Source organism: Equus asinus, chromosome 18 (assembly GCF_041296235.1).
Source record: "Equus asinus isolate D_3611 breed Donkey chromosome 18, EquAss-T2T_v2, whole genome shotgun sequence".
NCBI classification, from domain to species: domain Eukaryota; kingdom Metazoa; phylum Chordata; class Mammalia; order Perissodactyla; family Equidae; genus Equus; species Equus asinus.
In genome coordinates, this window is record NC_091807.1 from 4,205,437 (window position 1) to 4,222,331 (window position 16,895).

General features: G+C 34.3%; 1 protein-coding gene across 4 annotated transcripts in view; it reads right to left on the bottom strand.

The window, feature by feature from the left end:
* CADM2 (cell adhesion molecule 2) overlaps positions 1 to 16,895 on the bottom strand; it is a 1,002,810-nt gene that overhangs the window by 287,488 nt on the left and 698,427 nt on the right. For 2 of the 4 annotated variants that reach the window (XM_070488673.1, XM_014865914.3), the window contains exon 2: positions 10,848 to 10,874. The exons of the other annotated variants lie outside the window; for them this stretch is intronic. In XM_070488673.1, the coding sequence (XP_070344774.1) occupies positions 10,848 to 10,874 (27 nt within the window). The remainder of the gene's footprint in view (positions 1 to 10,847; positions 10,875 to 16,895) is intronic. 4 annotated transcript variants of the gene reach the window in all.

Consider the following 16,895-nt stretch of genomic DNA (forward strand, 5'->3'; position numbering starts at 1 on the left):
TCCTCACCCACTTTTTTCTGACTAGTTCTTCAGCTCTCTTCTGACCGTCTCTTCTTCCAAGTCTTCCCCATAGTCTTTATTTACTAAGATAAAATTACCTGGAGTAGGATTTCATTGTACCATCGTGCCATTGTTTCACATCAAGAAGTTTTCATGCTCACAGATAAGTATTTGATTAATCTGTATATTTTATACTAAATGGCAATTACCAAGGTCCCAATTAATTCCACACTGCTAAATCCAATGGGAAATTCTCAGTTCCTTTCTATCAAACACAATTAACTCAGTGAAACTTGAATTCCTTTTTGAAAACACTTCATTCGCTTATTTTTGATTCTTCTCTGACTCCTTTGCTTGTACCTCATCATCTGTTTGATCTCTTTAAGGACTGAGTATCTGAAAACACAGTCCTAAGATTTTTGTTTTCTCAAACTACACTCACACCTTAGATGAGCTCCTCTAATCTCATAGCTTTATATCCTATCCATAGATAACAATTTCCAGATCTTTTATCTACATAGCCAACTTCTACTGGTCATTTTCACTTGAGTGCTTAATGGGATTTCCAACTTCATATATTCAAAACTTAGGTCCCATTATTTTGCCATGTTCCTCCCAAAGTCTTTCTCAACCTGTAAATGTAACTTTGTCCTTCCACTTTTTCAGGCAAAAACAAATAAAACATCCTACACTTTGCCTTTTATATCATGTCCCATTTCGAGTCAGCAATTCTACTAGATACAGCTTCAAAAGACCACTTCTCACCACCTCCATTGCTACAACTCTAGTCCTTCCACTGCTATCATCTGTCCCCTGGTTTCAGGTGTGTACCTACATCTCTCACTGCAGTCTCTTTTCACCAGAACATCTAAACTGATCCTGTTAAATCAAATCAGCACATGCATCTCTTCTGCTCAAACTGCTAGAGGCTTTCCATCTCACTTGGAGCAAAACAGAAATCCTCACATGACTTGGGTTCTCATTGCCTCTATGACTTTCTGAGTACTCTCCTGGGCTCAGGCTCTTCCAGCCCCTCAGGGCTGCTGATTATCCCTTGAATAAGTTACACCCTTTTCAGCCTTCATGTCTTTGCTCTTACTGATTCTTCTTTCTGGAATGCCTCTCCCAGATATCCACGTGGCTTGCTCCCTTCCCATCAATTCTCTCCTCAAATCTCCCCTTATTCTACTCTCCCTGTTCAAAATGAGAACCTCCTCCCTTCTCTACTCTGCCCAAGCAATCCTATCTCACCCTTCTGCTTTATTTTTTCTTTAAAATGTCCATCGCATTGTAACACCCTACAGGGTATAACTTACTTCTTTTCTCACTGATGTATTTCCAGCAATCCCTGGCAATGTTGGATGAATGAGTGAATGAATGAATGAGTGAGTGAAAGCCCTATAAAGTAAAAAAATAAGGAATACTCACATTTTTTGTCCCCATGATATCTTAGCTCAGTATAGATGTTCAATAAAAATGTATCAAATGAAAGAACATATTTGTTTTACTCCCTTGCCAAGGATGTTTGGGAAGAAAAAGCATAAAAGGGATATCATATTACAAGGTCTTTCTGTGCACATGGACCATTAGCCTGGGCTCAGAACAGGGCCACATTTTATTCATCACTAAATATCAAGTTCCTGGCTCTGTGATCATACCTTATTTAATTAATAGCTATTTATATCTGGATATCATTGGCTATTCTAAAAGTCCTTTCTCATATTCTTTTGATGGTTATAACTCTATAAGGTTGGTAATACTGATATTTTTATCCGTATTTTACTGATGTGAAGACTGGAAAACAAGCAAATAGCAGCGTACATTCTAGAACCCAGGTACTCTGATAACCTTCTCCAAAGCCCTTAACAGTACAATTTGCTCATGATAAATGTTTTCTATCATACTGTCAATCAAAGGATTTTTCCACTAAAAATATATGCCTATCATTCCATCTGAATGACATATAAAGTAGAATTTATTTTTAGTATAATTTAACTGTTGTCCTTATAGCATTTGTTTTGAAAATGCCCCTAAATGCCCAACCATTACACATCGGTCACTATATGTCCCCTTATTATAGACTTTTTCTGTTGAGAACCTTGTAAGAAGCCACAAGCTTTGGGATTTTAATTACAGGCTTTCTAAACCCCCACACAGGAGCCGCAGAACAAGCAAATACCAATTTTACTGACATAATAGAATGACATGAACCAGTTGAATGAATTGGGTCCCAGAAGATCCTGCCTTGTGGATGAGATGTATTTAGATAGAATAAAATGTATTACAATGATTTATTTATGAAGGAAATGAGGATATAAACTTAAAGTAGCAATGTTTAAACTAATTTCTAATCACTGTACAAAGTTGTACCCTGTTTTGGTGGCAAATAAGTTATGTTTATCCACATATCCACAGGAAAGCTCACATTTGCATTTCAAGAAGAAAGGAGAGACAGGGGGAAATGCAGCTCTATTAAATCAAGTGAAAAATAATATAGAGAATCTAGAGGGGTCTTTCCATCCTGACCCATCTAGTGTGTTCTGTGCAACATGAAGAGGAACAGCTGCCCAAGAGTGAGTAATGAGATAATCCCCAGAGCAAACATGTGAAAACCTCTACACGGTGAGAAATGAAAACCAGAAAGCACAGCGAATGAAACTGCACTTTAAAAACAACTAAAATTATCTATATTTTGACCCACAAATCATCTTACAATAAAATTTTCATGAACACACTCTTTAGCCCTGTTACCGTCTTCTGAGTTCATCATTTCAGATCAGTTATGCCTAACGCTTTTCTAAAACATTACTCATCTTATTGAGAATCCAGCTCCTCACTTCCTGAGAGGGAATCAGAGAGGTTAACATGAGGTGAATGAATGAGAGATCCTGAAGAAAGAGAATGAAAAAGAATGAGAACCAAGTCCATTGGGAGAATATTTTCTTCACCAATATACCCAACCAGGTAGGTCCAATTTATTTGTTCTTGATAACAACTCATCATTCTGCATTACTCCCATTCCCAACCCCAGTCTACCTGGGTGGGTGGGACCTAGGTAAATACACTTAAATAAATGGGTACAATTTAGGTGAATGATAATGTGCATTAGTCAGATCTCTTTAGAGAATTTAATAGACGAAAAGTCTGAACTCAGGAATCAGTATGCCTGATTTGGAATTGTCACCCTGCCAGTCTGTGAACATATAACAAATTTCTTAACCCTTTGCTTCATTTTCCTCATTTTCTAAAATGAGGATAATTATAGTACCTATCTCAAAGAGTTTTGCAAGGATTACATTGGAAAACACGTATAAAATGTTTAGTGTAATGCCTGGCTCATAGGAAACATTCAAGAAATATTAGCTGCTACAATTTTATTCTTATTCACTTTTTTAAAGTGAGTACAAGGCTGAAATTATAAATTCTATCTTTGAAAATATTATTGCACTATCATATAACAACATCTTTGGCAATTTTTCTAGAGAAATGAGATGAACTGGAAGGTAGATTAAGAAAATAATCTTCTAAAAGTTACCATCTCAGGGTCTTCCACCTGGAGCCCTTAGCAGATACGTCACAGCAACATAATAAGCTTCTGGGTTCTCTTTGTATTTCTAGCATTCCCAACATATTTCCTGATGTGGTATAAATTAGTATAAGCTCCAATATTGATTTTCAGTGAGTTATTTTTGATGAAGATTTTATAGACGTTATGCAAGATTTTGAGTAATTCCTTACACTTTTTAAATTAAGATCTAAACATAGCTTCAACAGAACTTAAGTGATTTTTCAAAAGAAATTATATATAGCCTTATTCCTCAAACTTCACTGCTATTAAAATCATCTTACTTTTACATTTTAAGCATTACATAATCCTCTCTGTGACATAATTTTCTTAATTTTTTCCCTTGCTTTTTGACATCAGGTTGAAATTCTTTAATGACAGTATTTATACACTTTGAGTTTTAATATTTAAATATGAAGAAAGAAAAAAATGTGCATATACCTAGTGAATCATTCACATTATAAGTGTTTATTTTAATTTTGTAATAAATATAAACATATGAATGCCATCAGGAAGATGAAATACAGCTGATATTCATAGAAGAAGTTTCGTTTTTGGACTTATCTTTGACTACATGGTCTATTTTTCCCCCAAAACAATCATTTAAATAATGATAGTAAAGAGGATAATAACAGTAAGTAAAAGTTACTGAGTGATCACTATGTGTCATTTCCTAGGTAAATCTCTTTTTATACATTATCCCATATAATTGTCACAGCAAATGAACATTGAGTGAAGTTAATCAAATTGTCCAGGTGCTCAAATTTAGTAAGCTGAAAAACCAAAATTTGACCTATGTCTGTCTGACTACAAAATGGAAGTTCTCAATATATAGTGCATATTATATTGTACAAACTGAAATATAGGTGCTCCACTTAAGACAAAATCTCAGAATAGTTTGAAGCAATCTCAAAATTTTAACCTTTTGTGTGCCTTTCAAGTTACCCCTAAAGGTGTAATATGATGGGAAACCTGGAATACTAAATGTCATTCTTTGCTTGAACAGCAGACTTTCTTTTTTTCTTTTTTGAGGAAGATTAGTCCTGAGCTAATATCCACCACCAATCCTCTTCTTTTTTCTGAGGGAGACTGGCCCTGAGCTAACATCTGTGCCCATCTTCCTCTACTTTATAGTGGGACACCTGCCACAGCATGGCTTGATAAGTGGTGTGTAGGTCTACGCCTGGGATCCAAACCAGCAAACCCCAGGCCACTGAAGCGGAGCCTGAGAACTGAACCACTATGCAACCAGGCTGGACACTGAATAGCAGAGTTTTTATATTCACATCTGAATAAATCATTTTATGAAAATAAAATAAATCATTTTAATAATATTATATATGACTATTACTTAAATCCAGTAAATTCAAATTATGATTCTTCTCTAAACCACATATATATCTCAATTTAGATTGCTGAGTGCCCTGCATTATCTTTTAATTATTATGCAAAGTTCAAATAATTATTTTAATTTTTATTTGAGCCCTGAATACTGATTATATGACTAAAGGTGATAGCTAAGTAGTAGCTAATGGCTGGTATTCTAGAAATGACGTAAATGTTATCTCCATTATATTTGTCAAATTTTGAATCAGAAATAAAGCCTAAAAATCAGATTAAAGACTAAAAATATATTTACTGGATTAAAACGATTTAGAAATTTTGTAATTTTCTAGAACAGCATTAATCATCAAGATACATTTAGTCTATGTTTATAAGTTTATAATGGAATGGAATAAAAGCATTTTATACAAAGAAATTTTAGGACCACTCTAGGTTCCTTTTCTTCTATCTCCAAGTAGCCAAGCATTGATGAACTTATTTAAATTCACTGTGATATATGAATGCAGGCTACATTGTAGGGTGTTGAGAATTGAAGCAGGAGACAAGCTATAAACTTCTCCAGGAGTGAGCAATTTGAATAAAAAGGATCCATGCAAAAGCTACTATTCGCGTAGTAAAATGAGGAAATAATTAGGATAATAATTTTATCCCCATAAAATTAGGACAATTTGATAACTGATTGGTTATGGTAGGAATTAACTTGGAGGAATTAAAGATATTTGAAATCTTTTAAACTGGGAAATTAGGCAAATATTTGTTCATGAGAAGACTTACTAAATCTTGAGAGTTCAAATTAGCAGAGAAAAATGTTTATTTGTTTGTTTTTTTATAATTAAAGACTGTGTTGCCTTTTTTCTTTCTTTTTTTTTAAAGATTGGCACCTGAGCTAACAACTATTGCCAATCTTCTTTTTTTTTCTGCTTTATCTCCCCAAACCACCCCCGTACATAGTTGTATATCTTAGTTGTGGGTCCACAATGCTTCAGTTTTTACTAGTCGGGTGGAAATGTTCAGCAGGGTGATGGGAACATCAGATAACAGTATAGGAGTAAGAGCAAGTCTAGAAACGTGGTAACTGAGATCAACTGAGAAAACTTACAGAAGGAAGACCGTTATATTAAATGGTTCTCCTTTGACTGCAAGCAAGAGAAATCCATCTAGAAAGCTTAACTGAAATAGAGCTGTGTCATAGACCCAAAGGGCAAGGACAAAGTAGAACCTTAGAAATCCATGAGAACAAGGGACTTGAGCACCATGAAGGCACTCTCTTGACCTCGGACTCTTTGTACATCCTACTTCATTGTTCTTTCCTGTCTCAGACTTAATTCATCTTCTTCTTTAAAAAAAAAAAAATTTGTTTTTTTGAGGAAGATTAGCCCTAAGCTAACATCTGCCACCAGTTCTCCTCTATTTGCTGAGGAAGACTGTCCCTGAGCTAACATCCGTGCCCATCTTCCTTTACTTTATATGTGGGACTCCTACCACAGCTTGGCTTAGCAAGCGATGCCATGTCCCCACTCGGGATCTGAACTGGCGAACACCAGGCTGCCAAAGCAGAACATGCACAATTACCCACTGCACCACCAGGCCAGCCCCTTAATTCATTTTCTTATTCAGTCTTCATACAATATTCATGGTCACAAATTGTAATAAAATTGATTCTCCTTCTCTCCTTCTTCCTCTTGCCCCTTTCAGTTTTCCCTCTCTCTTCTTTTCCTACTTCCCAGTTCTAAGTTTTCACCGGAGGAATTTACTGGAACATTTGTCTTTCTCTTAACAGCATGAGGGATACTGGTTGTGGGTACACCATCATCTGGAAAATGATTGCTTCCTTTATTTTACAGGAAGTGACGTTAATCTCTCAAAGGGGAGGTAGAGAGCTGAACCAACACTGCAAAAAGCCACATTTCAGGGATCAAAGATATAGCCTGAATGAAACCTATAAGCCAGAACAAGATATAAAGGGAGAGAGAAAGAGGTAAAAAGTAGTTAAAAGAAAATCAAGTCTGTATAGAGACACTGAAACCAAGGGAAATGGAAAATCAAAAGAAATGATATATATTCAGTAGAAAAAAATGAGTAATTTGAGGATTGGGAAATCACCATTGGATATGACCATTAAAGAATAGTTGGTGATCTTCAGAATGGCAATTTCTGCAGGGATAAGGAAATAATTAGTTGCTACATGATTTGATGAAATTCTGATGTATTATGTTTATTATACTCTTGCCCTCAGAAACTGGTATAATAACCAACATATAAAAAAGGAGGGAGAGAAAATTAGAGTAATTTTCTATGCCATTACAAATCATTGCTAACTCGTGGTGAACTCTCTTTTAACCTAAACACCCCACAAATTGTTGTTTTAAGAATCCACTTAAAAATTTTATTGGGAAGATAGTGTCAAATTTCCCAGTCTGTGATTTCTACAATGCAATCCTTTCTCCTTAAAAAAGATAAAGACACATTCCTCTCTCCAATATACCAGAAGCTCCCCACATTTGGATGATTCCATAAGGATAAATAAATGAGATGTGATCATCTCCAAAACTTGCCATAGAAATTGGACAATAAAAGCACTGAGTAGTTCTATTATCTCTACATAATATACATCTGTCTCAAACAATCATTAGAAATAAAATTTCAATTTCTACTTGAGGCATAGTTCATTTTAAAGTCATTTCTTGTCTCCATAATACCTTACAGATGCAAAAATATAGGTATATAACACCTTGTAGATGTAAAAATAGTAAACTATGTCCTAAAGACCCCTACAGGCTTGTACGCAAGTGGAGAAAGGAGATACAAATAAAATGGATAGGTGTGGAACAGTAGGGCTGGTGATGTGGGAAGCACTAAATTGGGCACAGAAATATGTTTACGTTGCAAAATCCTAGCCAGCTTGAGTCCTGACATGACTTAACAGATGCCAGTGAAATAGTTCATAGCTGTAATCCTCCAATGGTGAATTGGTTTTGTGGGGGATCAGAATTGGCCACTCCAAAATGTGTCTCTTTACCTTGATTATTTTTAAGAACAAAAGACTCTGAAAGAAACTTTGACCTTCCCCCTAACTGCCTAAAAGAATTTAAGATAGAAGGCCTGTCCCCAGGACAGGCCATCAGCATGGATAACTCTGAGTATCTAGACTGTGAGGGTCCTTGTTTAGCCCATTCTCATCAAATTTCTGTCTATCAAAGATTTGTTTTTCCATCTCCATGTAAATTTCCTGCCGCCCCTTTGAAGCCCAAAACCACTATCCCCAATATCTTCCTTTGTGTTTAGCTGAAGATGGTATTTAAGGTAGCAGTTTTGGTCATTCTGACTGAGTTACTCACCTTTCCTGGGTTTCTCCAGTGTATACACATTATTAAACTTTGTGTAATTTTCTCCTGGTACCCTGTCTCACATCAATTTAATTTTAGACCAGCCAGAAGGACCTAGAGGGTAGAGGAATTGTCTTCCTTGCTTACAGTTTCCTATACATAATACTTTGTAATCTGTATAGTTTAAATTATTGTCCATTGTTTTTAAGAATTATCAAATGAACATCAAAGTAATTATTAACAGTTTTCTATAATCAAATGTAGTAATGACTTATGATCACTCCATTGCCTGTTACATCATCAAATTTATTTTCCTCCACTCTCATAAATCACAGGTCTTCACTCAAAAGGTGTCCTCATTATACTGAAATCAGTTGTACTCATTCCTGCTTCACACCTTTACTTATGATTTCAGATTCTTTTTTCCTATGTACCACTTTTTTCTATATGCATTCCACCTGTCCTTTAAGTAGCAGTTCAAGCCCCACCTCCCCCATAAAGCATTTTCTGAGAACAAGGACTCCAACTTTAAAATCTCTCTCTATAATGCTCTTTACACGGAAGCAGAGCAGATTTTATCACCCCAAAACCTGCCACTTTGGTGTGTGGATTATTTTGAGCTAAAGGCAATCAAACCCTAGCGGATTCAGCAGGAGATCTTCAACTTCCCCTAAACTGTTTAAATTTCCATAGGAAACGGGTCCTGTACAAAGAAGAGAGCTAGCACCAGAGATACCTTCTTACCTAGGAAACCTATCTGCATAACAGGGCAACCTTTGTTTCCAAACATCTCCTCCACCTTCCTGTGAAAGACTTCCCACCTCTGTGTTTCCCCAGACCCCGGGCCCTTTCCTTAGCTGAGGATGGTATATAAGCCTCAATTGCGTGGCTGCCTTTTTAGTTTTCATATCTTTATGGGGCTCCTGTACATATGTAATTAAATTTGTTATTCTTCTGTTAATCTGTCATATCAATTTAACTATTAGACCAGCCAAGGAACCTAGAAGAAAAGAAGGGAAAATTTTTCCACCCCTACAACACCCAAGTTCTATATCCCACAATTAACACATTATTATACAGTGTCCTTAATTCTTCATTCCTAAAACTGTACATCTTAATCTTTTATTATATAAATACATTATGTGTACATATTCATAAACATGTGTTCATTATCAAGTAATTTCTTAATGGCTCTGTAAATGTATTTCTTTTGTTCACAACCAGACAGAAAATTACTATGGCAAGGATTGGCTAATTCTTCCTGCACATTTATTGAAACAAGATACTAGGCTTGGTATGGAGGATACAACAAAGGGGAATAATAAATTTGCCATCTTGTCTTTTATATCTTTAGTATTCCATAAAACAGATATTTTGCTAGGAAAATAGTAGTTGCACACTAAATGCTTAGCCTTGTAGAGAGCAGTTAATTCTTTTAAGCTGAATCTATAGCATAGTTTTAAAAGCAGCTAAAAAACTAGAACTTGGGGGGTGTGGGGGCAAGGCTGGAGGGAGAGGATAAGAGAGAAGGGTGGCCTTGTGGCAGATTTGAATATGGGAAGCGAAGGCAGAGATAAAACCACCCAGTCATTCCTCCTGAGAACACAGGAAAATATTAGGCAGGGCAATACTAAATGATGAGGAGCCAGAATATTCTCTATAAGGAGGCAGGTTTGTGAGAAGCAAAAGGAAACTAGTGTTGTTCAAAATGCTACTGGCAGCAGGAAATCTCTAGTTGTTTTACATATTTTACCTAACTCAACCCTCACAACAACCTACTGAAGGTTTTATTGTTACTCATACTCTGTAAATATGAAAATGAAGATAATAGATATATGATCTATTACCTTTAATTGCAGTTTTGCTGGACAAGAATAAATGAAAAAGAAAAAATATATATTTCTATATAAGGAGAAAAAATTTTTTAAATACATAGATTGTTCTAGAAAGTATGAAATTGAAACACATAAACTATAAACCTATGATAAAATATCATACATATATTTGAATTCTTTCAAAACCTCTAAAGACTTTGATACATCAAACCAAAAGTCTTCTTTCAGGGAGACAATCTGGTATTAGACACATGCATCCTCTCTCATGATAATATATTTTCAGAATTCTAGCAAATGCAAACTTAATATGACTAGGAAATGGAAGAAAAGTCATAAATAGAAACCTACAGCTTATAATATTCAATTTTTAAAGGATAAAATTTTCTTTTCAAATAATTCTATGAAGGTATATTCAACTTTGAGACTTTCTATCAGCTTTGTTATGCTATGTTTTTTCCAACTCACAATTTTATCAAGGAAACTAAAGTCAAAAGGTAAAATGCTAGCGTACAAAAGCACTTTGTTCCATTTGGAATAAAGTGGAAAATAAAATAGGAAACAAACTAATAAACAATCATGCAAACACAGATATATCAGAAACTGAATAACTGAAGTTATATATTTATGGAAATTTGTATTCATAGAAATTTACGACTAATATCTATACACCAAACTAGTATTATTACCAACAGAATTGGCTCTATCATTTAAGAGAATTCAGAACGCTGAGCAGAAAAGTGAATCATAGTGAATCATGCAGAATGGACAGGAGCTCACCTTTAGCTTTATTCTTTGAAGCAGCCGCTGGTACCCAGGAAAGATTGCACAAGAAGAAGAGAACAAACATGTTAGATATTAGTCAGAGTCTCTAATTAGTAAGAAAGAGAGATATGTTATGACTATTAGTTAAAGTCTAAAAAGATACATTTATGATTATATGATCAACACACTTTATATGAATAGGACCTATAACAAAGAAAATGACCATTGGCTACGTTTTGTTAGTACATGACAAAAGTCCTTGAATAAGAAAGAGTAAAATAGATACAAGCCACACAGTACAAATTCCAAAAACCATAAGGCACAAAATTCTTTTTATGGACTGTCTTTCTTTCTCCATGTCCTCCTTAACTTATAAACTTTAATTAATAATTCAATAAAGCAATACTCATATATGCTTTAAATATATTTCATTTACTTAACAATTAAACACTAATCCGTAACATTTGGATAAATCACAAGGTATGTCGCTTGCATTTATTGAGTGCTTACTAAATGCCAGAGACCAAGGATGAGTACTTCCATACATTTTCCACTTATGACAACCTCAAGAAGTAAGTTCTCTTATCATTACATCACAAATGTGGAAACTGGGACATAAAAAAATCAGATTACCTGCTGACTAGGGCACAACTGGAAAGAAGCAAATTTGAGATTTGATACTAGGTATTTCTAACTCCAGAATCTGTGCTGTATGATACTACCTTACGCTATTAGGATTTAAGGCACTGAGTCACCAACTAAATTGCAAATATCTGGTCTGCAAAGATAAATCAAAGTCACATGCTTCATTAAACTCCAGCTATTTGGTGCTTGATTGACCACATAGCCATCAAACTAGAAAACTCCATACTTTAAATGGCATTCAGTTCCTACTAAGCAGTAGAAATGTAAGTTTATTTATATATAGCCATAATCACTATTTGGGGTGGAAGTAAACTTAATGAGGAAATCGGAACAGTCCTACAGGGCAGTTCTCTACGCAAAGGAAAACATCTAGACGAAAGGCATAATTAGATACCTCTAAACATTTTGAAGTGATATGTTCTATTTTGATTTAGATACTATTTAAAAATGAAGATTGACAGGGGAAGGAGTGCTTCTTCACTCTGTAAATGATGTTAAAGATGAAGTGGCCTATCCCCTAATTGAGAAATCTGTAGCCTCCAGTTCAACACACTGCCCTTCAGTGAAGTTTAATTTAGATTTTAGATCAAGTACTTATGAATCACACATGGAAACTTTAAATTTAAACTTCATTCTTTCAAGTTATTTAGAGCTAAAGGAAAACTTCTAGCAAGCCTAGGTACATGCCAGATTACTTACAGAGAATTTCATTTTTATCCACAATCATGGATACTATCTTACTATGTACATTTATCTTCCACCATTTGATTTTAAAAAAGTACATATTTTTAAAATAATAAGTATTTTTTCAGATAAAAATATATTAAGTTAAAAGCAGAATTATTACAGGAAACCTTGATTAAGTCCTTGCTTAAACCCATTCAGACCCTCCACAGCTTTAAAATGGAGGTAGGGCTGGAGAGGGAAAAAGTTCATATTGTTTGGAAGATAAAATGTAAACCAACTTAAAAAAAGCAAAGATCCAAACTTAAGCTACCAGCTGTTTGATGACATTGTTACTAACTGTGATGTACCAATTCATAACACAGTGTATAGCCCATTAGAATCCCTAAAATATTCAATATTCAAACCTAAATTTGAAAACTTATTTTTACCAAGAAATTAACTCCTATTTAGTGAATGAAATACTTCTACTTTGTTGTTTATTTTTACAACAAAATTGATACCTGCAAAAGATCAGAAGTGACAGATGTAAGGAAACACCTGATCCTTCTCCAATGCCTGCTACTGAAGGAGTAACCAATGTTAACGGTTTGCTAATGTTAGAAAAATTTTGCAATTCTTATAAAAACCAATAACATATATATTTTGTGTATTTTCTTTCCAAAAACAGGATCATACTATACACATTCCTTTGTAGTCTGCTTTTTCCACATTTTCCAGGTTAGTACATGGAATTCTAACACACTAATTTTAATAGCTGTACATTTTTCTATGGCGTATATGAAGTGTGGGACTATTTTCCTGTTGATAGACAATCAGGTTGTTTGTACTAATTTTTTTTGCTGCTACTGACAAGGCTGCAGTATATAGCCTCAGTTCTAGCCCTGGTATACTGTGGTGGTGTTTGGTTTCTGTTGGACAGATTCCCAGGTTGTTTTCATATTTCTATCCAGAAAACCACTGACAAAGGGGAAGACCTTAAATCTTACAGGTGGAAGGGTTGGGAACATTTGGAAAGGACATATGGAAGTGTATTGAATGCTCTAAAATAAGAGGAAACTAGAAAAAGAAAGAGAAAAGAAAAGCACGGAATCTAGTGTTCTAGATAACTGACACATTGACGCTCCTTGGATCTTTTAAACCACAAACTACTTCATTTAACTTTTCTGGCTGTTTGTTTTTCAATTAAAAATTGTTTTTAATCCCTCGGTACAATTTTAGTAGATATCAGAATTCTAACCATTAGGAATTATTTTCATTTTTTGTATTGTTTTTAATGCTACACAAAGCTGAAAGATTTATTTTCAGATTACGCAAAAATATTTGTCTCAGTTTCAAAGAAAATATTTCAATGCATCAGTACATCGACTTATTCACGTGAAAAGAAATTTCACTTCAAATTCATTCCTTAAAATTTTTAGCAGGAATCAAAGAAAAATTGCCAAAAACCTTTAGAAATTTTTGAGACAATAACTAGTATGAAATGTGTAACAGAAACAACTAATCTTTTATTATAATTAATCTTTTTCTTAAAAATTAGTGAAACATACATAGAGATGGCAAATCTTTACATTTCTCAGTGGAATGGAGGTGAATTATTGAAAGATCTTAAACATTACACGAAGACAGATGATTTTATTCTTAGGTTATTGGGTGGATACCAAAACAAAATAGAAAGGAAAACAGAACCTTTCTGTCTGTTTCTGTGTGTGTTCAGACAGCTAACACTAGACCAGGCTGGTTAATATAATTGGAAAGAGGCCAGGCTACAAGCCTTGTTAGCCCAATTATAATTCCCTGCATATTCAATAAAAGAAGCCAAGATGACAGCAATACTGTCATAAATGTCATGTTCAATACTTGTAAGATTTTCCATTGTCAGCACAGTCCAATTATAAGTCAATTGTAAAGTGCACATTGCACACCACCCAAAAGTGACTGAAAATTATCTTAAAAATGCAATTTTAACAGTTCATAGTTAAAATTAAAAGAAAGGAAGAAAAGGTACTTTGACCAGAGAAAAGTTTTAGATATGACATCAACATTTCTTCACCTTTATGATAAAAGCAGCAAGTTCTAACTATAACATTAGAGTTTTTCACACTATTTTGTCAAAGATCATTAATCGTAATATTAAATTTGCAACTGCTAATAATTATAATGTTAATAATGTGAGAACTTTTGCGTATAATTTTTGAAGAAAAATCATGTAAATTAATAATATAAATCCCAAATCTACTTACAGATGAATGCTGAATAGTTACTGAATATTAGGTATTATGTTAATAAGATTTATCTCTACAAATGATCAAAAAGTGAAAATATAATTAACTGATTACATTACCTATTTAGTTAATTAGTTTCATTTAATTGGTTGATTGTTTGATAGATATCACTATGTAACAATTTTGAGAAGCATTGGTGAATCTAAAACAGTGTTTCTCAAAATGAAGTACAGGGCATTCTCAGGGGAGATGAGATAAACTTTACCTACCTCAAAATTGATATGACCTAGTCACATTTTCCTGTTTTTTTAATTCCTATTTCTTATTTTGAGATTTAGTCATAACAAAATGGTGATATTTTTATTGGTATTTGCAATATTTGGATAATGTAGAACATACTGGATTTGTGGTTACCTTTAGAGGTGTTTGCTGAAAAGTTATTAAGCAATGAAACATTTGGTAAATAGATCGTAAAGACATTACTGGTATTTATTCACAGAGAACTAACGTTAAAGCACTATGGATCTTTCTGTTTCAAGATTATGTAGAATTTCTTTGAAATGCTTTGCTATTTTAGCCTAGTACTTTTTATTCTTCCTTCCATAAGCAAATTTATAGATGAGGGATCATTGTTTCTCAATAGGGAAGTAATATACTTAGAAAGTTCTTAGACGTTCCAGGAAGACAGAGGTTCCTGATATCTATGACTTCATATTCAGATATGTTAGGTGTTTCCTTTGCCCCAAATTTATCTGCAGTGAAATGTAACCAAACAAAACAAACAAAAACCCATTGCTGTTGGTAGATACTATATAATATAAATTTTTTAAATGTGAAGAAGTAACTCTTATATACATATATGCAAATTACAAAAATAAAGACAATACATTGCCACTATTACCTCCAAGAAGTACAATGAAAACTAAGAGATCCAAAATATTACAAGGCTGGGATCCAGGGAAGATAAGTGACTTTCTCTAGGTCACACAGCTATTTGGTAACAAACTTACTACCAAAACACCATGCTGGGTAAACATAGACATTTTCAAATCTACTACATCAAAATGCAATCGTTAGATATAGTATAGCAATGTAGTACTCATCAATCCCAGGTGAGTTTTACCCCTTTTTACAAAGAAGGAAATCATGCTGATTTTCTTTTTTTGAGGACGATTAGCCCTGAGCTAACATCTGCCACCAATCCTCCTCTTTTTGCTGAGGAAGACTGGCCCTGAGCTAACGTCGATGCCCATCTTCCTCTACTTTTACATGTGGGACGCCTACCACAGCATGGCTTGCCAAGCGGTGTCATGTCCGCACCTGGGATCCAAACCGGCAAACCTCAGGCCCCTGAAGCAGAATGTGCAAGTTTAACCACTGCACCACCAGGCCGGCTCCTGGAAATCATGCTGATTTTAAAAGGAGAAGTACTACTACATCTAATTTATCAGATGCTTCCCATATTATTACAGTCATTCAAGATATGGAAATTAAAATAACTGCATTTCAGGGCTAGATAGCCACCTACATTTCCCACTTTTTCTCCAATAATCCAATGCAAAGTTAAACATATTCTTTCACTAATCACTTGAGATTTATTTAAAATAACATCTTTCTTAGCTATCAACTAACATCGTTTAAACACGAGAATTTTCTTCTAAGTTTGTTAGAATTTGAAGACTTGAAAAAGTGTGACTTTATGTAATTTCTTTCACAAGTTTTTTTTTCTTAATAACCACACAAATTTCACACTAGGAAAAATGTGTAAAGATGATGCTAGAGAAAGAAATGTTTGCTAAAGGAGTTATACCCTAGAGGAACCAAATATTTGATGAGTGAAAATTTCTCTTCATACAAATACTCCAGCCAATAAAGAAAGAGAAAATAATCAAATTCAAAATCATCATTCTGCACTTCTTAACAAGTTCTCAAACACGGGCAGTGATCCCCATTCTTACTAACACCAGGCACTGTACACCTTCTCATGGAAGGACACAATACCACATAACAAGTATTTTTTCCAAAATAATCAAGTCTGGATAGGATCATGCCCCTGCATTTAACTTGCAATGTCCAATAAATACAGGGAACAAAAAAATACATCAAATCAAAGCAATTAGTCAAATCTTGAATGTGGGAAACCACACACAAGCAACTTTGGCCTTTGGTTCCTTTAGCAAATATATATCAGGGATAAAAATTAACAATCGGAGGGGGACCTAAGAGACATATCAAACGACCGCCGTGTGTAGACTACTTTGGATCCTGAACTGAGCTCTGGATATTTCATGGTATTAAGAAATTAGTTTTAATATTTAGGTGGGATAATAATATTGTGGCTATGTTTTTTTTGTCATTACCTTTTCACAAAATTAAATATTTATGAAAAATGACCTGTTGCCTGAGATTCACTTCAAAATAATCTTGTGATGTGTGTTGTTTATTACATTTTCTTCCTATTCTTGTATATGATTGAAATCTGTGATAATAAAAAAAATTCTTTAAACCA